The following is a 21,883-nucleotide window of genomic DNA, read 5'->3' as shown; positions in this document are numbered from 1 at the left end:
TGGATTTCTATTCTTTTGCAATTAATGCATGTTAATTGATAATGGTTATTTTAGGGCCGGTTTGGATTTTTGGTTTAGCTTATTTGCTTGACTAAAGAAGTTGAAGTCGTATGATCCAGAAATGGGTTTTTACGCTTTTACGACTGCATGGCACACTGTAAATTCTTCTTGATATGTAAAAAATGAAAATCAAGTTTACCAGAAATGAGATACGGTATTAATCTTATCCTTCTCCAAGCTCTTAGCCTTATCTACTTCCCGGCGGGGGCACTGAACTTATTTGACTTTAAGCCCCTGGCCCCCTCTTTCCCTTGTTTCAATTATGCGTTCATATAATTATGATGGATTACAGCTAAACCCACTTGATAATCATTTTAGTAGTTAATACAGTTAGACATTTAGTACCACGTACGAAAACTTAGTCTGTGCACTCCATAACTAGCTGCTCCTTCACATGCAGCATGCATGCATCAATATATTCACCTGCATAAAGTTTAAAAATCAAATTGCCCAACTACATGTACAATTGTACAAGGCTACAAGCTCTGAACCTGAAGAGTCGCATTCAAAACAAACCTGGATTAGAAAATGCTTCCAAATATCAAATAGTACAATAATTTCTCCTGTTCGTAATTGGTTACAGAAAACAACATGGAGACTTACTTTTGTTGTTGTATTTTTTCTTTGAAGCATGAAATTGTATTAAATTTAGGAAGAAATAATACGAGGGTACATTGTACTCATAGAGTCTGTCATTATAATATGACCAATATACGATGGTGTTTTGTGGTCCCAGATTGTTGTGGAAAGATTTCTCGTTATGCTGTCATCTGCTGCTTTGTTTGCTAAATCGTCCGCCGCCTAATTTCCTTCCCTGTAATTATGCTCAACGGTGTAATGCGGAATCTAGGCCAGTCTGAGCTTGATTTCTGCTATCATATTGTTTAAGTACCAAGGTGGTTCGACAGCCGAGGTTAAAAATCTTAAAAGATTTTCCGAGTCCGTTTCGAATTTCACCCTTGGCCATTCTCGATCTGTAACTGTTCTTGACGCTATGAGCATGGCCCAAGTTTCGGCAGTGAGCGCTGTTGTTATCCCCAATGGTTGTGCAATTGCTAATATTGTGTTAGCATTTTCGTTCCGGCAGATAACTCCGGCTCCTGCCAGTCCCGGATGACCTCTCCCTGCTCCATCTGTGTTGATTTTGATCTAGTCTGGTTGGGATTTACACCATCCTAATAAAATTGTGATTGACTTGGGAATATGATGCTTAATGACTGTAGAAGATTGCATTCTTGGTAGCACTGGTGGAAGATTTTGTTGTGCCCAGGTGTATTCCTGTTGTACGCGGGTAGCCATTTGGAGTATTTTGTTTGGTTCAAATGCTTTTGGTTGTAAACGACGTCGTTTCTAGCTAGCCAAAGGGACCAGAAGAGAAAGCAGAATGTGGTGGTGGTTTCGTTACCCATTTTAGCCCGAAGAAGAAAGGATATAGATGTCTGTGGGTTTATTGAAGTGGGTATTCCTTGGTGGGAGATCTGTGGAGGGGATATCCGGGGAAGTAGTAGGTTCCATGAATCCATAGCGATCGGACAATGTAGCAGGATATGCTTTGCATTTTCAGGATTAGAATTGCCTTGGGGGCAAAGGTTGGAGTTGGTGAGGCGGGTGTGATTGAGTAGTTGGAGGGTTGGTAAACCCTCGTTAAGTGCTTTCCACAAGAAAAACTGTACTTTTGGTGGAAAAGGGAGCGTCCATTAAAAGTTGGTCGGAGGGAGTGGTGGGTTCTGCTGCAATTGGTCTGAAGTGTCTGTTAGGCATTTGTATCCTGAACCCGTCGTGTATTTTCCCGATTTTGTGAAGGGCCAGATTATTCTATCTGGATGGTTTTCATATGAAAGGTGAAGGTTGACGATTCTTTGCATTGTGTTTGATGGGAGGATGCTCGGCATTTCGTGATTCCAATATGATATCCGCTACTGATTGTATAGGGTAGCAAAGTGTTGGGTCTATGTAATTTTCGAACTGAGGGATCCAGTTTGCTTGGATTGGGGTGGTGGAGCCGTCTCCTATCTGGTGAAAGAGATGATTTTTCAGGGTTGGTATGAGGGAAGCCAGATTCCTCCACAGGGGCTTGCGGATGAGGGAGGAGGAGGGATGTTTAGGAGGATTGGTTGATGTTTAAGGTATTTCTCGTTGACTTAGTTTCGTTTGATAAGAAGAGAAGAACTTTATTAGATCACAGAAGAATGTACAAAAAAAAAACTAACGTGTAGTGTACAAAAAGAAATTACAATCAATAAAAACCAGCATCCCAATTAAGCATTGTATGAAAAAAAATTTAGCATGAATCCTCCTTCCAGCAGTTGTATCCCATGAGGGGACTAGAGTTTTAGCAATATCACAAAGCTCAACATCAGTTTTGAAGCTCTAATTTTCCTGGAAAGTGCGACAATTTCTCTGGTTCCAGAGAGTCCAAATAATAGCTGGTGGTATAAAGTTCCAGATATCTCTCCTGAGTTGCTAGAGATGCAATTGTTTGGCCAAGAGACATACAATGAATACATAGATTCTGGAAGGACCCAACCCTAATCGAATTTTGACGTAAGAGTAGTCCAAACACAGTGTGAAACTTTATAGTGAATTAGAATACGATCTTGTGACTCTGTACTATCACCACAAAGAATGCAGGAGTTATACAAGTCCATACCTTTACGATTTAACATCTCCAGAGAATTAAGTCTTCCATGTACAACACACCGCATAAGAAAATAAATTTTTGGTGAAATGCAAGCTGTCAATTTAGCCAGGCTAGCAACCAACTTTGGGGCTTTGAAAATTTTGAACCGAAAAGTCCAAATTTGTTACAATTACTTCAAAACTTAATACAAATGCCAATGTCTTGTATGTTAATTTAGGGACTCTACATGATGTTAGCCATAGCTCTGCAGACCCAATTCTTGTTATCGAGTAACCGTTCTTTCTGGAATTCTTTTCTATTTTCTTTTAAAAAAAAAGTGATTGGTAATTGAAATGATATTCAGTTGGTGTATGCGAGTTTCGAACCCAGTGCCACGACAGTGATAATAAGATTGTCTAATGATTTTTATACTGTATCAGGCATGTTCGACGCTCAGCAACTGGATCCCAAGCCTAATAATTTGTAACTATTAACAAAAGAATAATCACAATGGACGAATTTTTTTTTACATAATTTATGAACCAATCAAATACTCCCATCCCATCAATCCTAGTTGCTGGATGATGAACTATTGAGAATCGTCCTTGATATCATCATTATCGAATCCAAAAATATCCTTCAACCACTTGTAGATACCCATCTTTCAATTACATCATGAACACATTCTCTGCCCCTTTACGATAGGAATCCGCAACCCCTAAAACTTTACACTTAACACATTGATGCAACTTGTCTAAACACATAATTAGCTAAGAAACAAGATCAAGTCTTTATTATTATTCTAATCGTATCTTTCTAATCATCTCTTCCCAATTTTTTGTGTAATGCTGAGTGTGACAATATATATAGTGATTTAGGTTTTGCTAGTTGTTGTACGAACTATGTGGTGTACATTTCACGCTGACGCGGATACACATTGCTTATGAACCCTAATCCAAATCCATGTGACTGTTTGAGCAAGACGTTTCACCTTTAATTCGTTAATCAAACTAGATTATGGGTATAGTTAGTCTAAATTAATATTAAGAGCTAGCACTTTTTGTATTTAAAACGGAAAATGCGTCATTTGTCAAAATATTTTTAAAACACGGTTCAAATGGACAAGTAAAAATTAATTTGGGTGAAATGGACAAAAAAAAAATGGCAAGGATGACGCTGGATTCATCCTGACATAAACTTAAAAAATAACAAGGATGAAACTGGATGCATCCTGTGTAAATTAAAAATAAAAAAAAATATTTGAAAATGGGCAGGATGAAACTGGTTACATCCAGGCTATTTTTATATTTTTGTCCATTTAAACAGTATCAAATTCTAACTGTCCTTTTCACCCAGGAATTGTTGATTTGGTCTTTTTAACCAATTTTGTGCATTTAAAAATGTTTAAACTCTCAATAATTGTTCTTTATCATTTTTTTTAAAACCACCTGATAGCACTTTTTTTTTTCTTTAATCAAAAGCTAGATAAATCAAAGAAAATGAATGTACAAAACATCTACCAGTGGTAGAATAAGAAACAAGATAATTTAATGAATACAAGGTCCCAATTCAAGACATACAGAGTAAATTACTTGATAGAACTCCTGTTGGTGAACCATTTAACATTAATACTTAACTTTATTCAGAGAATTAACTCAAATATCAAGTTCTTCAAGGAACACATATACTTTTTTTATTTCTGGAAAAATGATATTTTCACTTTTATAAAAATGGGGTAGTAAATCGAATAACATATGATTCATGTGAGATTATCCTCAAAATCATGACATAAATTTTTAATAAACTCGAAAAGAAACTGTTCGGAAATCCAGAGCTGTGAGAATCTAGTGAGAATGCTAGAAAAGGAATTAGTTCAATTATTGGTCCAAAAATCCAACGCCAAACCGACGTGGAATTTTATTTTATCTATAAAAGTAGGGCTTAAACTATGTTGGTCGGTAATGCAAAACTTAGGACACTAGTTTGGATTTTGTGGTTTAAGTTTAGTTGTTTAAAAGGAAGTCGATATTCGGATATTGTCATGCATGCAAAGACAAAAGCATGCAGCTTGAGAGTTCATTGTAATTTTGCATTGGTGTGCGTATTGCTTTACTACGTGTCTTGGCTAATGTCTCTGTTTTAGAATACGTTAACGTTCTTCATTAACCCTTATCTATTGCACACGCGTGTACAACAGACAAACTAAGGCAGAAAACCCTTATCTATTGCACACGCGTGTACAATAGACAAACTAAGGCAGAAAACAGTTCTAGCATAAAATACCTCTGCATGTATTTGAAAAATTTAATCAAACAACTGAGATTGAAATGTCACGTAAACGTACAGATAATCAAATCACAGCTCTGTAATTATTCTCCATATAGAATGTGGACATAATCGAAGTAGCTCCATAGCTCTATAGTTATTTTCGTCATTTCTGGTATGCAATTCGATCACATAGAGATGATTAATAGGCAGCAAGATCATCAGATGTTGATATCAATAGGCAAAAAAGTAAAAAAAGAAAAAGATTGGATTAGTGTTGTATATCGAGTTGTTCACAAACTTGTACATCAAATGATATGATTAAAACCTGAAATTTGTTTCTTCTCATATCGACGTGGCATTTTGAATCTTAATCCGAATAGGGTTCCATTCCTCCATCCATGGACTAGTCTAATCATTTTGGAGACCAATATACACCAAAATATCTAGCTAACCGCGTAAATATCTTGACAACAAAGTTTCAAAAAGTACTTAGGAAATAAATATCTCCAAGTTATTTTCTGAATAATCACGATTTTACCGTAAATTATAATATCCATTTATTGATGGAAAAAATCCAAAATCAAAATAGCACTCGTAATCTGAGATGGAGATTGTGTACATGTGTAAGGCTGAAACATAGTTAGTGTTATCTACCTGTTCAAAGTGGTCTAGGGCCAGGGCCATCTACTGCATTTAAGGATTGGATTCTAGCTAGTCGGCATTATGTGTTTCGTATCCAAAATAGTTGCCTATCAGAGACACCGGAACTGTCATCGTTGGTTAGGTAGACAAAATGCATTTCACTATAAACCTAGTAACTCTAACAAACAATTAATTATTGTTATCGCTTTCCACAGTTGTCGTACAAATCGTGTAACTTTCCGACATTGTTTAACAGCAATATAGAATCCAGACTGTTCCATGGAAAATACCAGGAATATCCAAGTCCAGCAACCTTTAAGATGGAGTTATTCACATTTTTTTTCCCGTTCTAAGGTTTCATGAAAGATAGCTTGAAATCTGAACTAAAATGCTATCTGAATTGCGTTATGTGTTCTGATTATGGTCAATTTTACGGTTGATTTTGTTTCTAAATTTTAATCATTTCTTGAACTCAATTTAAAATGACGTTCAATGTAATTTAGATTGATGTTTTCGAATCCATTTTACATTCCACGCTTAGACTTGGACTCCTATGATTTATTCAAAAAATATTGAGGTATCATGGAACTTGGAAGATGAAATTCTTTCACGTTAAGACTTACTAAAAACAAAAATTTAATAAATCTAACCAACTATTTAGGATAATAAATATTTACAGCCAATTCCAACACACATGTCGAAAATTTCCCCAATCATTTTCTTCTGGATTTTTCTTTATGCAAAGGCTTCCAAATACAAGCTAATTATAAGTGATCAAGCTTGAAACATATTAATTTTTACAAACATATTAATTTTTATAAATTAGTTATCAAACTTATTAATTAACAAAATAACTACCAAGTGACGTGTTTTCAGTCATTTTTTATCTATTTAGGATCTCATCAAGGTCTTCCACACTTTTCTGGATCACAAAATTGGTTAAAAAGACCAAAATCAACAATTCCTGGGTGAAATGGACAGTTAGATTTTGATACTATTTAAATGGACAAAAATGTAAAAATAAGCAGGATGTAACCAGTTTCATCATACCCATTTTCAAATATTTTTTCTTATTTTTAATTTACACAGGATGTATCCACTTTCATCATCCTTGCTATTTTTTAAATTTAAGATAGGATGAACCACCAGTTTCATCTTTAATATTTTTTTTTTTGGCCATTTCACCCAAACTATTTTTTACTCGTCCATTTGAACTGTGATTTAAAAATATTTGGACAAATGACCCATTTTCCGTTACTGGATCAAAATACTGTTAGCAGCACACCTGAACTGACATTACCAATTTACCACCATCTCCCCAACAACGCATCTTATCCGTACCCAACTTGCAACAACAAGTTTCAAGGTCATCTTAGGAACTGTATTAATATATTTTATCCAAAAATTAATAAATACTAAAATCTTAAAAATAGAAAAAAATCTAATAAATTTTTAATTTCTATTTTTATAATAATTAAATGGGTTGGTTTGGTGGAAGATAAAGGGCGATGGAACAACACAAACTTCTTCTTCATCCTCTTCACACACAGTAAACAAATTCTTTCGCTGTCAAATAAAGGTCTCCCGTTTCATTTTTAATGGTTTAAAACAAGTGCTTGTCTTTTTGGTCCAACAATTCATTTCTCTCCATCTCTCCATTCAAAAGAAAACAACAAACACAAACCCCACAAAACAGAGGAGAAGAAGAGGGATAAAAAGAGTCAAATGTATACAAATCTATGTAAATGGAGCAGTAGCAGACAGACAATACCTTCCTCCTAAATTCTCAGCTTAATAGTATGTATATTTCCCTTTTTCTCATTCCATTCTCCAAAAGAACAATTTTTTTCTTCTCTACAGATTATTATTCTTTAATTTAGGGTTTGGGTTTCTTCTTTGGGTATCTTGTTTTTGATGAATTGGAGATAAGGTGGTATAGTTTGAGACTTGGGTTTCTTGTTTTTTATCAATTGGAATAAAGGGTTTTTGGATTGTTGATCATTTGAGGGTTTGGGAGGTCAAGATTTTGATCTATTTAAGGTAAAGATTTTCAGAAATTTGACCAATTTGAGAGGTAAATGTTTTCTTGATCAATTTGAGGTAAAGGGTTTCAGAAATTTGATTAATTTGAGGTGTGGGGGTATCTTGTTGTGATCAATTGGAGTTTATAGAGGATTCAGGATTTGGTTTGGGAATCAAGATTTTGATAAATTTGGGATTAGGGTTTTGATAATTTTTTGTGAAAATTGATTCTGATGGGAGCTGGGAGTTCAAGTATTGCAGCAGCAGAAGAAGGAGGATGTTCTTCACCAAGTAAAATGATGGTGGTTGGTCTCGGTGATATGCCTGAAAGCTGTGTTGCATCTGTTCTTGTGTATCTTGATCCACCTGAAATTTGTAAACTTGCAAGATTAAATCAAGCTTTTCGTGGTGCTTCTTCTGCTGATTTTATATGGGAATCAAAATTGCCTTCAAATTATAAGTATCTTATGGAGAAAATATTTGGTCAAGTTCCTGCTAATCTAAGTATGAAGGAGATTTATGCAAAGCTTTGCAGGCCTAATCGATTCGGGGATGGGACTAAGGTAAGATTATCATTTGATTATGTGGTTCTTCAAATTCGAGCATTTGGGGGTATTTGATTTGCAGTTTTGCTAATGGTTTTATTTGTATTGTTTTAGGAAATTTGGTTGGACAAGAGGACTGCACAGCTTTGTATGTCGATTTCGGCAAAGGCGTTAACAATAACCGGAATTGATGATAGGAGATATTGGAAACACCTACCAACTGAGGAATCTAGGTATAAATTCTTCTCTTGTTTGGCTTGAGAAATTTCATTTTGGGTTGTTAAATTCTGTTTTTTCCAATTAAATTTTGATCTGTCATTCGCTTACACTCGTACGATTTGTCTGGTTTTTGTAGAAAAATTTACAATAACTGAGTATATTCTTTGCTTAAGATTGTTCATTGAGATCTTTTTTCTATGAGTAAATAGATTTGATTGATATGCTTAACAAATTTGTTTGATATTTTTTAGATTTCGCATTCAAGTTTATTAATTGGTGGATCTGATTTATGAATTAGAATATGAAATTGAGCGATCGTTGATTTGTTCAATTCATATTTTAAATTGACACTTTTGTGGGCACAGTTTGGGAAAGTCATAGGCAAGAGTTGGGACTCGCTAGATTGATAACACCCCCTTTAGTTTTGAATTTACCTAGGCTTCTCAAATTAGTAGAAGCCATTTTCTACATCTCTCTCATTTCTGCGGGCAATTTGGGGTTGAGTACTATTGGACCACTGCAAAGGGAGGTTGGTCCCCGTGGGGATATAATCTTAGTAAACTTCCATAAGGGAGATGTAGAACATTAGACACCCAACCTCTACTGTGTCTGGACCGATCTTAAAGTTTAGGGTAAGGGATTGATGATGATGTCATAGCAATATTGTTTCCAGGTGTACTTCATTTAAATATGACAAGTTTCAGTCAAACATAAGAAATATAAAACTAGTTCAGCGTAGGAAACAAGTTTTACTTGGTCCACCGATGTTACTTTTGGGTTCAGTTGGTGCAGGCCATTGCTATGGTCTTTTAAGTGTAAACTTTCTTACAGACAGGAACCTGTTTATTGTTATACAGTTGTGGTTCAAGTTCTTATGAAGTTATAATTTCTAGTATTTATCTGTTGCGTTATTGGCTGTAAGAGTAAAAGCTGACTCGGTTTCTTTTTTCTGCGTTCTTTATAGGTTTAACTCAATTGCATATCTCCAACAAATCTGGTGGTTCGAGGTTGATGGAGAAGTAGAGCTTTGCTTTCCAGCCGGGACCTACAGCCTATTCTACAGGATTCAGTTGGGCAGAGCCGCAAAGAGGTTCGGCCGAAGAGTTTGTAACCCTGAACATATCCACGGATGGGATTTGAAACCGGTTCGATTCCAACTTCAGACATCAGATGGCCAACACGCGATGTCCCAGTGTTATCTGGATGAACCAGGTAACTGGGTTAATTACCACGTTGGAGATTTCGTTGTTGAAAACCCAAACACACCGACAAAAATCAAGTTCTCAGTGACTCAAATAGACTGCACCCACACAAAAGGCGGCTTATGTTTGGATTCTGTGTTAATATACCCAAGTGATCTTAGAGACAGGTTAAAACGGTAACCGATTTTTGAAGCGGATTTTAACCTTGTTTTCTAGGGTCTTAGGATTTAGCAAGAGAGAATATATGTTATAGGAGATATAGATATAAATAGATGTGTGCCCTGGTTGGTCTGTCTTGTTATTTTTTACATATTTTTGTTGGCTTCTCCTGGATAAAGCTGTAAAGGGATTGTTGTATATTGATCTGTCTATACTTTTCTTCAATGTAACAATCAACTACTCTGAATTTAGAGGTCCTGTTTTTGAGTAGCTGTACCTTGTTACTTAAAAGCTAGAGGTCATGTGTTTTGAGTGAATTTTCGCCATCATTGCTACAGAAAACTGCTACTCTGTTGCAGGAATTTAAGGAACACTTCTGTAGAAATTATTTTTTAAGTTTAAGCTTTTATGTTCTGACAATGGATTCGTTGTGCTTCATGTTGTCTTGAGAATAATTTCTCTTCAACTCTAAAGATATTGAGTTTTCTTCATTTTTTTTTGTTCTACAATAATTTACATGTAACGAACACATGATAAGAACCTGCACATTCTTCGCTAAAAATCTGTTGGGGTGAATGCCAATTACAATTGCAAGAGAAGTGTTGAAAACAGACCATATGCTGCAAACTTGTTGCGGGGGATGCCAACTGCAAGAGAAGAGTCGAGAACACGCCATATGCGAAGCAAGTGATGTGTTTTTATGGTTTTTTGTATTCAGAAGCACCTGGACTACAAGTAGAATGCTAGTGGCTTTGCAAACGTGCCATATTGCTCTATCTTGACATTTCTTGTTGATATGATGAGAGTATGATGAGATATTATCTGAGATATTTAGCCAGCAAAGAGTGGGACCAAGATTAGCAAAATATCAACACTTTTTAGGGTTTGAAGATAGTATGGCAGCCCATCTCTTTCTTACAAATATCAAAACACTCAAATTGACCTAAACAACTTGAAAAATAACTTGGACTTTTTATTATAAATGGAATTGCCTCTCATTTTAATCAAATGTTATCAACATTAGGTCTATATAATAATGGGAAAAAAAACAAAGAATATACCTTAAATGTAGTGTGGACGCTAAGATATATTATATGTGGTGAAGATTGGAATGCTTGAAAGCAATGTACCCTGCATTTCCACACTTCTGCCATGAATTGGTTCACTGCAATATCTTATGTATATATGTAGTCTTCTTCCAAGTTACTATCAATGACGATAACAAAACTTATCCAGGTGCTAATGGAGTAATATGAGGTCATTCGTTCAAGTCTTGTTGGCTACCAGATACATGAAACACCGATGTCATAAATGAATGGCTATTCAGCCGAAGAATGATACAATTGACTTCATAGTCATAATGACCGTTTTCTTGAGTTTGAGCAGTGAGCACTGGTTAGCAGAAATAACCAGATTCTCCACAAGAGCACTTACCTCCGCGGTGAAACTTCCAATACAAGAACGCATGCTGCATCATCTGATGGTTCCAACTCCAGGAGATGCTAAGCAGCATTTTTCTCAAGTACCAGATTATTGTGGTTTCTGACAAACTCCACCAGATAAGATCATTTGGGGGGGCTGCCATTTATGTTATACACTTCTCTGCTCCACTGAGTCTCCCTAACCGGCCAAGGAGATCAACAATATAAACACAATGCTCAATTCCTTGTGTGACACCAAATTCAGACATCATACAATAGAAGTATTGAGACATTCATTGGTGGGCCTCATGATTACAGGCACATAGGAGGGACACAAAGACGACTTGGTATTGCCACTCTCCCATATTACATGATAACTTTGATCGATTGGGTGGTTCAGCAAGTATTTTCAGTACATCGACAGTACCACAACATTTTCAATACATGTCCCATGGCTGCATTTGCAATGGCAGGTCTGAACCAAAACCAAGGTTCATAATTAAGCTGTGAATCTGTTGGCCCCTCCACCAATGTTACCAAGTTTGAACTAGCAGCAAGTCCTCCAGAGAAGCTCAAATGATCAAACTTGACTCCAGAATGATGCATTTTCACACATAGTTTGAAAGCCTCTTCACCATTGCGTTGATGAGAATTAGTAGCAATCATAACATTCCACAACACAGCAGTTTTACTAGCAAACTCGTCCAAGGTAAATTACTCAGAAGTGAAATCACCACATTTTGGGTACACATGAGTGCATTCCATGTAACCTCAATTCCCTCTGGCATGATATGAACAATTCGTTCACCTGCTATTATCATTCCGCATTTTCCAAACATGGTTACTTGAGTATTACCAATAAGCAAATTCTCATGAAAGCCTGTCCGGATAATAACGCAATGACATTTTTGAACAGAGATTTGGGGACTGACATGCAGCTAAAGCACTAGCAAAAGTTATTTTGCTAGTTCTTAGCACCTCAACCAAAGTTCTAGTGCATCCCCATGGTGACCATTTTGAATGCTGGAAGCCATCACTGAGAGCCATGAAATCAAATCCCTGTCAGACATTTCAAGAAACAAAAACTTCGAATCTTCCAAACCTTCCAGACTCAGAATACAGAGTAATAAGAGTATGGCAACATAAACAATTGAATCCAATCCGAATTTAACAATTAAACCATGGCTTCCCATTCCCCATCTAAGAAAATCTGCACCGCTGCTGCAAACCAAACAAGACAGTGCTGTAGAATTTGGATTCAAGTTAGCTAGATACATTTGCTGGAAAATTCCTAGTGATTCCTCACAAAGCCCAATCTGGGTTTATGCAAATCTGAATGAGTTCCATGATATTATGTCGTGTTCATTCACCCGATAGAAAACACAGTAAGCAATCTATACATCACCACACAACTACCAAACAAGTGTATAAACGTGTTCACCGCAGAAACATTAGATCCCAAACTAGAAACCATAACATGTGCAAGAACTTGAATCATAACTCACTCTGAAGTGTCCAACATAAACTAATCACTGTTACAAAAGAATTTTGATTGCAACTAACTTCTGGACCTACCCTAGTCTCGGCTGTAACAAAGTATATGTTCAGTAAAAAAAGTGAACGGAAACAAAACCACCGAATACAAGTACCTATTGATGCAGCAACATCATACAAAGGGGCCTGCACAAGGATAACCAGCAAATACAAGTACCTATTGATGCAGCTACATCATACAAAGGGGCCTGCACAAGGACAACCAGCAAATACAAGTACCCATTGATGCAGCTACATCATACAAAGGGGCCTGCACAAGGACAGTGCATATAAAGTCACAATTTCCAACCCGACAGAACAATCTTAACAATCTGATGACACTCCTACACAACCTACCAGCTAACAGGTATATCAAATGGCATAACTCTATCCAAGATGGATCCAATTGAAGTAAATATATGGACACTGAATATCCACACTGAAAGACAATAGCTTTTACTACTGTCTAAACTGCAAGGCAACAGGTGGTGAAATTCTCAGAATTACATTCCTGACAAGTGTAAGATAAATTCTAAATTCAGATTTCAGATTATTCAAAGAAGTTAATAATGACATGTTTTTTTCTAAATCTGCAATAAGCAACCCCTAATTACATTACACAAATACTTAATCATCATAGTGACAATGAGAAACAGAAATTATAAAGGAAAAAAAACATGGTTTCAATTTGAATCAGAAGATGAAGAATCAGAAATAAAAAGATTAATATGTTGAATAAAAGTAACATTTTTAGGCCTATCTTTTCTCCTAATATAACCTTTAGCTTCCTCCTCAGAATACTTTGAAAACCCTTTCTGTCCATTTCTTTTCCATAATTCTTCAGCGTAATTCCGATGTCCATAATAAGCCACAGATTCAACAATCGATCCTCCTGATCCTGATTCTTCTTCTTCATCTTCAGCAGCAGCAGAAACAATCTGAATAGGAAGTCTTTCGTAATGCCCATTATTAATCCCTTCTAATTCATCCATTCGATTTAAACCCAATTTCGAAACAGAATACAATTCTCCAAAAATCCGATTACCCGAATCGGGAAAATTCAATAGAAATGGAACTTTGTACGGACCACAAACCAATGGGTATTTGTTTTTTGATTTGTAAATCCCTAGATATTCAGCATCACCTGATTTTATCAAATCTTCTAATAAAACATGATTTGGAAAACCCTTTTTCAGGGTTCCGTATGTAAAAACTAGAAATTTCTTCTCCTCAACACCCATCACTTCAATCTCACTCAAAATCTCTGTGTATCGCTAGTTTCTGGGGAAGAAGAAGAATAGGAATCTTGATTCTCTAGGAATAGTGGTGAGTGGTGGTGGGTGATCCTTTAATTAAGTAGAATTAGAACACATTATGCGGGCCATCTTTCTGGAGTGATGTTTGACGTAGATATAGGGGAAATGAGTGCCGTGTGATCGTATCATAGGATAACACGTGGTTATATATACCGTTTGTTTGTTGCGATATTTTTAGCATAATGATGAAAAGTGTTCTTCACTCCATTAGATCATATCTTGCTCCTAGTTAGTAAGTTCGCCAATGATTCACGAATCATTCCGTATCGCGAATTTTACCGTTTTATTCGCGTATGTTTGCAACTCCGAACCCAAGACGCGTATTATGTGGTATTCCCGGATTATTCGTGAATCGCTCACGAACTTTACGTATCCCGAATGATACGTCCGTTTAATTCGCCAGAATTTCTTTAGCTTTAATGTTTTTAAAGGCCCTATTTTTTTGGGCGTTACTGCCTCCCAAGCATACACGGCCCAATATTAGACGTTGTTGTAATTTTTATGAAACAAAAATGACAGAAGAGATTTGAAGGTGAAGGTGAGAGAGATCTAAACCACTATACCACGTCCTCTTTGATGACTAATGTTGTATATATTATTAATATCATCATATTAAGTTTATTTTTTTCTTTAAATAACTCACGTGTATGCATAAAAATTAGTGTATGACCTTATAAATACTAATTATTTATTATATATAAATACCGAATTTTCAGATCCGAACTCACATTTATAAATCGAATTATACACGTACGTATGTCGTTCCGAATTACTGACAAATCACGTTCCGTTGACCGAATTTTGGACCGAATTTGGGTTTTACAAAACCGTATAATACTCGTACGTTTGCCGTTCCGTACGTTTGCCGAATCCCGAATTACTAACTAGGATCTTGCTTAATATGGTTCAAAAATAAATAAATTATCTTGCTTAATCAAGAGAATAACCTCGTTGCAAATGTATGGTTGATAACATTAAAATGAATTGAATGTCTACATGACTACTGAATACGGTTTGACCAATGAATTGATATAAAGAAAGATAAATTCTGTGTACAGGACAGTCATGAGAATATATAGCAGACTCGACTCTTTCTCTCTTAGATTTCTCATGTGTGTCGCACACACTTGCACTACACCACACACATTCACTCACACATTTGCACCACATTCTATTACCCTCCCTCAAGCTCAAGGGGGCTTGAAGAGGCTTCTTGATCTTGCACACACATTCACTCACACACATATTCTAAAAAGACCATATGGAGCAGTGGCGACACCTAGCAATAGTAGTGTCAGTTGGTGAAGTAAAACGGATAAGGTAGTTCAGCATCTTATGTTGCAAGAGTAATTGTTGCAGCAGTAGTTCACATAAAGAGATGAAAGCAACTGAAGTTGTCATAACTATCCAGTCCTTCCTCTCGTAACAATCCAGCAGAAGCACTGAGTAGTCTTGGTATTCTGCATTCATTGCGATATGCCAATCTGAAAACACAAGAAGTAGGTAAAGATATTTCTGGTCTTGCACCCAACAACATGAGGCAGTAGTTAGTATAACAAGGTGTCTCGAACAAGAAACTCAGCTGCAATGAAGCTTGGTTTTTGTAGTAGTACCAGTAGAGAACACCCATAGCATGCCAGGAACATGAGCAGTAAAGGAATAGGGCAACACACACAGCTCATGACAAAGCTCACATAAAAGCATCTCAATAGAAGCACCTGCCAACTGATCCATCATTGAAAAACTCCATCTCTAATTACCATTCTCAGCTGGACCTAATATTATTCAATCACACAAAATAACAAATAGGAAAGTAAAAGATAACTAAACCATGCTACATCAGAATTGAATGTAGACTCATTAAAAAGAACTTCAACCTGTACTTATATATCTCATCAATTTCAATCCCATAACAACATCCTCAGTTCCATCATTACACGCACAAAATACTTCAACACCGCAGTGAGGACCATATCAAGGAACATTGAGGTTGTCAAACTCAATGTCCTACTGAATTTAAGGAGAAATTCTCTCCACTACCCGGTGGACAAAATTAAGCTTCTTCCTAACTAACAATAGTAGCAAAAATAGGCATTCTCAGACCAACTAGATTCATGAATCAATATTAGTAGATCTTGATTAAAAAACTAGGTTAAATCCAACAAAGTTACGATGAAAAAAAATTCTGAAGACGAAATTGAATTTTGTTGAGAAAGTGATGTAGAATTTGAACACATGAGATCAAATCTAAAGTAATCTAAACATGAATTTGGAGATTACCAGCCGAGATTCAGATGATAGTTGATGAGGTAAGAGATTTCAGTCCATACACCAACAAGAAATTGAAATAACCAAGAGCTCAAACCCTAAAACTGAATTTTAGATCCAAAATACATGCTTAATTCTAATTGACGAGGTTGCAGTAAGCATCAGGATCAAATCCAAACCCTCACCAATTCCTGTAAATCTTTACTTCTTAGAAAACCTTATCAAATTGAGGAACAAATCTTCTTGAAGATGAATCAGAGACGAAGAATGGTGGAATCTATGGATCGATACCCTCAGAAATTCATGATTTCTGAGTCCGATACCATGATAACATTCAAATGAATTGAATGTCTACATGATTATTGAATACGGTTTGATCAATGAATTGATATAAAGAAAGATAAATTCTGTGTACAGGACAGACACGAGAATATATAACAAACTCGACTATTTCTTTCTTAGAATTCTCATGTGTGTCGCACACACTTGCACTACACCCACACATTCACTCACACACTTGCACCACATTCTATTAATGATGTTTACTCCTAGTCCAATTTTCAGGCACTTTGAAATATTCTCCAGCGAACTCTAGAAAGGTTTTCTTGATAATTTTCATTAAAAAACAAAGACGTTAGGGGGAGTGACATTAAAGTTAGAAGAAAAAAATAACAAGAAAATGAAGAAAAATAAAGCAAACTCTCAAAAAAGTAATTAAGAAACTCCAAATCAAAAGTTCGAGACACAAGTCTTATGCTCAAGAAGCTCCCCCAAAAAAAGTCCTTTTAGAAATCCTTATTTATGTCATGAAATGAGCATTCGACGACATCTATTTGCTCATCTTATTTAGAGTCGGAGTAAAAATATCCCAAACCATAATTATTTCCAATAAGAGGCATTTGCATTTCTGAATAAGATTTAGCATAACTCGCCAATATATTCTTCCACATATATAATGAAATTTGATTTAGAAAACAAACCAAATTTTTTTCCAGATTGTAACCCAACTAAGAAACATAGTCCTTTCCCATAGAAAGATTGATACGGATATGTATATACCACAAATTTATGAGATTACAGGTCGGAGCAACGATCGCAAGGAAGAGGTTCTAGCCTTCTAGGTAAAAGGAATCCTTTTCCCGAAAGTGGATAGGAAACCAAAGGCCAAAAGGTCCAAATTTTAAAAACTTACCATAGAACGGGCTTGAGCGCCATTTGATCTGGGCAAATAATTGCCCACCTTTTCCATAGGCTTGCTCCACCACCGGATTGAGATATTTTTGAAATGTCATAGAAAGTACGTCAACCAATCCTACTTTCTAAAGTGCAAGGGTTTGATTAATTGTTGAGATGTTGTCACGCAACATTTCTCTCAAAACTAAATAGTAGATGAGAGAGATATCTCTCTCAAAACCAGATAATATATTCTTCAACGTAATTCCTATGTCCGTAATAAGCCACAACTTTAATAATCGATCCACCTGATCCTGATTCTTCTTCATCTTCTTCAGCAACAGAAACAATCTGAATAGGAAGTCTTTCGTAATGCCCATTACTAATCCCTTCTAATTCATCTATTCGATCTAACCCAAATTTTGAAACAAAATACAATCACTCAGAATTTGATTACCTGAATCATAAAAATTCAACATAAATGGAACTTTATATGGACCACTGACTAATGGGTATATGTTTTTTTGACTTATAACTCCCTAAATACTCAGCACCAAGTGATCTTATCATATTTTCTAATAAAACATGATTTGGAAAACCCTTTTCAGAGTTCCATATGTAAAAAATAAATGTTTCTTCTCCTGAATACCCATCTTACTTCTTCTATCTCACTACCTCCAAATTTCTCTAGTTTTTATTCTCTTCTGGAGAAAAAGAAAAGAGAAATCTTGATTCTCAAGAAATGAATAGAAGTGAGTGGTGGTGGTGATATTAAAATAACAACTTACGGGGCCAACTACAACCTAATATTTTGTTTGTTTTGGAGGTATAGAGTAAAGGAGTGACGTGTGGTCATACTATAGTATACCACGCAGTGATATATAACGTATTCGTTTGTTTGTAGCGATACTTCTGTGGGAAATATTAATGTTTTTTTTTCATTTTCTTATAGAAAAAAATAGAAATATATTACTAATTTAATAGAATCGAACAGAGGGTTGGTGCCTCCCAAATTTAAGGACTTAGGTTTCTGCTACCAATCAAAGATAGATGTCTGAAATCTGTAGAGTTACCGTACTGAATGTCCTTACATATGATATTTTCAAAATAATTTAAATAAGACAGTAGGTAATCAACATTGAAGTTTGTCTTCCAGTTAGTATTTCATCTTCCTCCTTATAGTGTGATAGTTAGGTTCTTATTAGTACCCGAAAGATTGAAAATTCTGCAATTCAAAATGGACGCCCATTCTAGAGATTCTTGAGATGCAATGCAGTCTCCTTTTTCTTTCCTATGAGTCGTGACTCCTCTAGTTTTCTTTCCAATTGTTTCCCCGGAAGGACCCAACATAGAGTAACACATATGTTTTCCCAATCGCCCCATGGGGTTTGGGGTTGGTGTTTGAGAACCAAGAGAAGCACCAATCTGATAGGGTGTTAAAATTTAAAACTGATACATTCAAGTTTAAAGAGAAATGAGCCCAAACAACCTTAGTGAAATTGCACTGCATTAAAACGTGTTCCATACACAAATATGATTGATATGGGAAAAGTATTTATAAATATACCCACTAAGAGGTAGAATGTTTTGTTGTATTTTCCGGATGAAGAAATTGATCCTTGGAATAACATCCATGTTCTATATTTTTCCTGCCAAAGTATCATTTTGTTGAAGATTTTTCTTGTCAAGGATATCATACAGAGATTTACTTGTGAATATCCCTTGAGGGTTGTCCAACCATCTAAGAATATCATTTTTCCTTCTATGAGGATGAACGGTGAAAATTCGACTCACCATATATTCCAATCAAATAGAAGATTTAGAGTTTGAACATTCCATCCAGAGTCAGTTAAAGATCAGCAGCTAGACTAAAACCACTCTCCCTGCCATCCCCATAGAGAGAGAGAGATGGGATGACCTTCTAGATCAGGGATCCATTTATCATTCAAGATAAGAACACTTTTTCCATCCCCAATTTCCCACATGTTATTATCTTTAATCAACATCAATTCTTTGAATAATCCCTTCCAAGCCCAAGAGGACCTGTCGTTACAAGTGGCATGGAAGGGGTTTATTTTAGGAAAGTATTTAGCCTTCGTGGTTTAGAGCACATAGAATTAGGTTGATCGAAAAGTCCCCATCCATTTCTGGCTATTGTAGACAAGTTGAAATTTGTGAGATCTTTTAGACCATTGCCACCCTTCTGTTTATTTTTACACATACCTTTCCAGTTTTTTATATAAAGCCCCTTCTTTCAATCATGTTTTCTGAAAAAGCGGGGGTCTAACAACCACACCCAATATTTCGATTAACAATCTGTATTAACTAGCTCCAATATAATTTTAAGAGAATCAACTAGACATCCAGACTCAATATTAATAAAAATATATCAAAAAGTTATATCTCACTTTCTCGATTCAATACTTACTCAAGAAAATATAAATCTGCGAGTCTAATTGAATACAAGAGAAATCACTGGAGCGGTACCAAAGACCAATGTTCAAGGATCAATCAATTTCAATCAACAACCAAAGGTTGGATTTCCCAATTGATTGATTTAACGCACAACCTGTGATATTTCAATTATATAACAAAATACAATGCGGAAAAGAAATAACAAAGACACCAAAAGTTTTGTTAACGAGGAAACCGAAAATGCAGAAAAACCCCGGGACCTCGTCCAGATTGACCACACACTGTATTAAGACGCTACAGACACTAGCCTACTACAAACTAACTTCAGTCTGGACTGTAGTTGAACCCCAATCAATCTCACACTGATTCAAGGTACAGTTGCGCTCCTTAGGTCTCTGACCCCAGCAGGATGCTACACATTTGATTTCTTTAGATGATCTCACCCACAACTAAGAGTATGCTACGGCCCAAAGTCGAAGACTTTAATAAACAAATCTGTATCACACAAAAAATTCTACGTAATAGATAAATCTGTCTCCCACAGAAATACCTACGAGTTTTTGTTCCATCTTTTGATAAATCAAGGTGAACAGGAACCAATTGATAACCCGGACTTATATTCCCGAAGAACATCCTAGAATTATCAATCACCTCACAATAATCTTAATCGACTAGCGAAAGAAGATATTGTGGAATCACAAACGATGAGACGAAGATGTTTGTGACTTCTTTTATATCTTTCCTATCAGAGAAATCAATCTCAAGCCAATCTTACGATTGTACTTAATAAGATAGAAACAACAAGATTAGATCACACAATTACAAGAAAAGTAGTATCGGTCTGGGATTTTATACTTTTATAAGACAAGACAAGACATAATCGAAGTATAAGATCTTGTATACTTCGATTGTGTCTTGTCTTGTCTTATAGAAGTATACAAGACACAATCGAAGCAAAAACGATTTGATTCACTCGAATAGATTCATGAACTTTATAGCCACGGTTTGCAAACTTGCATTCCTTAGTTTATATAAGTTTAAGTTTCATGAATATTTGTTTTTAGAAAATAACCAACTTAAGTACGCATACTGGTACGCGGACTTAAATACCCGGCATAAGTTTGTTTTCAATTCACAAACTCTAGCAGAAAGTCACGGAATGTGAACTTCCGACAGTACGCGGACTCTAGTTCTGGTTTTCCTGAGCACATTAGTACGCGTACTTTGGTTCAAGGAATAAGGACTTAGACACGTATGAGTTACCACATAATATTTACACTCACCATTTTTTCCGATTCGAAACGGTTATTGAGCGTTACGAATCGGGGTTGTAACTGTTCCGGACCGTTACGAAAAGGGGTGCTACAATTTTTTTGTAACGGCCCAGCAGCCGTTACGATTTTTTTGTAACGGCGCTTGTAACAGCGAAGAGCCGTTACTACGTGGCACTGTCGTAACATGCGAGAGCCGTTACGAATTTATTTAGTAACAGAACGTTGTAACAAGCTGAAGCCGTTACGAATTTTTTGCAACAGTAAAAAAATTACTGCCGGTCAACCTTGACCTGGTCAAAATCAGTCAGCAATGACCAATTTTGACCAGGTCAAGGTTGACCGGCAGCTCATTCTCGGCCGGAATACGCCGGAATTCAAAATAACCACCTGCATACACCTTTCATTTATCCTTCACAATCAACATTATTTTTTTTTCAATCAAATTCATGTCCATTCAATCAATTCTAATCACATTCAAATGGATTCATACAAAGGATTCATACAAAATACAACTTAAATTATTCTAAGTATCAAATAGTAGGGGAATGTATACAAATTCCCATAAGTATCAGTTCATAGAAATTCCTATGTTCACAAATTTATATAACTTAGACTGTACATAGAAACTTACTGCAAATTTTCTATATTCACAGCTAGAGCTGATAAACCAACTTGAAGCTGCAAATTTTAAGACTTCAAGTTCGAAATCCATGCATAAAGTTATAGATGAAAAGTATCTGCTAAGT

General features: G+C 35.9%; 2 protein-coding genes and 1 long non-coding RNA gene across 3 annotated transcripts; 1 reads left to right on the top strand and 2 right to left on the bottom strand.

The window, feature by feature from the left end:
• Positions 1-7,136: 7,136 nt before the first annotated feature.
• LOC113304394 (F-box protein PP2-A12-like) lies at positions 7,137-10,054 on the top strand. The gene is made up of 3 exons (XM_026553496.1): positions 7,137-8,175; positions 8,272-8,390; positions 9,341-10,054. Exons 1-3 carry the CDS (start codon positions 7,846-7,848, stop codon positions 9,756-9,758), a joined length of 867 nt encoding a protein of 288 aa, XP_026409281.1. The 5' UTR covers positions 7,137-7,845; the 3' UTR covers positions 9,759-10,054.
• A 3,158-nt stretch (positions 10,055-13,212) lies between these two features.
• On the bottom strand, positions 13,213-14,053 carry LOC113302717 (putative gamma-glutamylcyclotransferase At3g02910). Its single transcript, XM_026551663.1, has one exon. The coding sequence runs from the start codon at positions 13,930-13,932 to the stop codon at positions 13,375-13,377; it is 558 nt and encodes a 185-aa protein (XP_026407448.1). The 5' UTR covers positions 13,933-14,053; the 3' UTR covers positions 13,213-13,374.
• Positions 14,054-14,955: 902 nt separating this feature from the next.
• On the bottom strand, positions 14,956-16,810 carry LOC113304393. Its single transcript, XR_003338172.1, has 2 exons — positions 15,621-16,810; positions 14,956-15,491 (listed from the first exon to the last, which is right to left on the bottom strand). It is a non-coding gene; the product is annotated as an uncharacterized LOC113304393 (long non-coding RNA).
• Between the last annotated feature and the right edge of the window lie 5,073 nt (positions 16,811-21,883).

Source organism: Papaver somniferum, chromosome 8 (genome assembly GCF_003573695.1).
Source record: "Papaver somniferum cultivar HN1 chromosome 8, ASM357369v1, whole genome shotgun sequence".
Classification (NCBI taxonomy): domain Eukaryota; kingdom Viridiplantae; phylum Streptophyta; class Magnoliopsida; order Ranunculales; family Papaveraceae; genus Papaver; species Papaver somniferum.
The sequence above is the reverse complement of the archived record's forward strand: the minus strand, read 5'-3'. Positions and strand labels throughout refer to the sequence as shown.

Excerpts from the sequence above, each read along its gene's own strand:
- LOC113304394 (XM_026553496.1), top strand. The coding sequence starts at position 7,846 with ATGGGAGCTGGGAGTTCAAGTATTGCAGCAGCAGAAGAAGGAGGATGT. Across the intron at positions 8,176-8,271 it reads GATTCGGGGATGGGACTAAG|GAAATTTGGTTGGACAAGAG; the intron begins GTAAGATTATCA and ends GTATTGTTTTAG. Across the intron at positions 8,391-9,340 it reads CTACCAACTGAGGAATCTAG|GTTTAACTCAATTGCATATC; the intron begins GTATAAATTCTT and ends CGTTCTTTATAG.
- LOC113302717 (XM_026551663.1), bottom strand. The coding sequence starts at position 13,932 with ATGGGTGTTGAGGAGAAGAAATTTCTAGTTTTTACATACGGAACCCTG.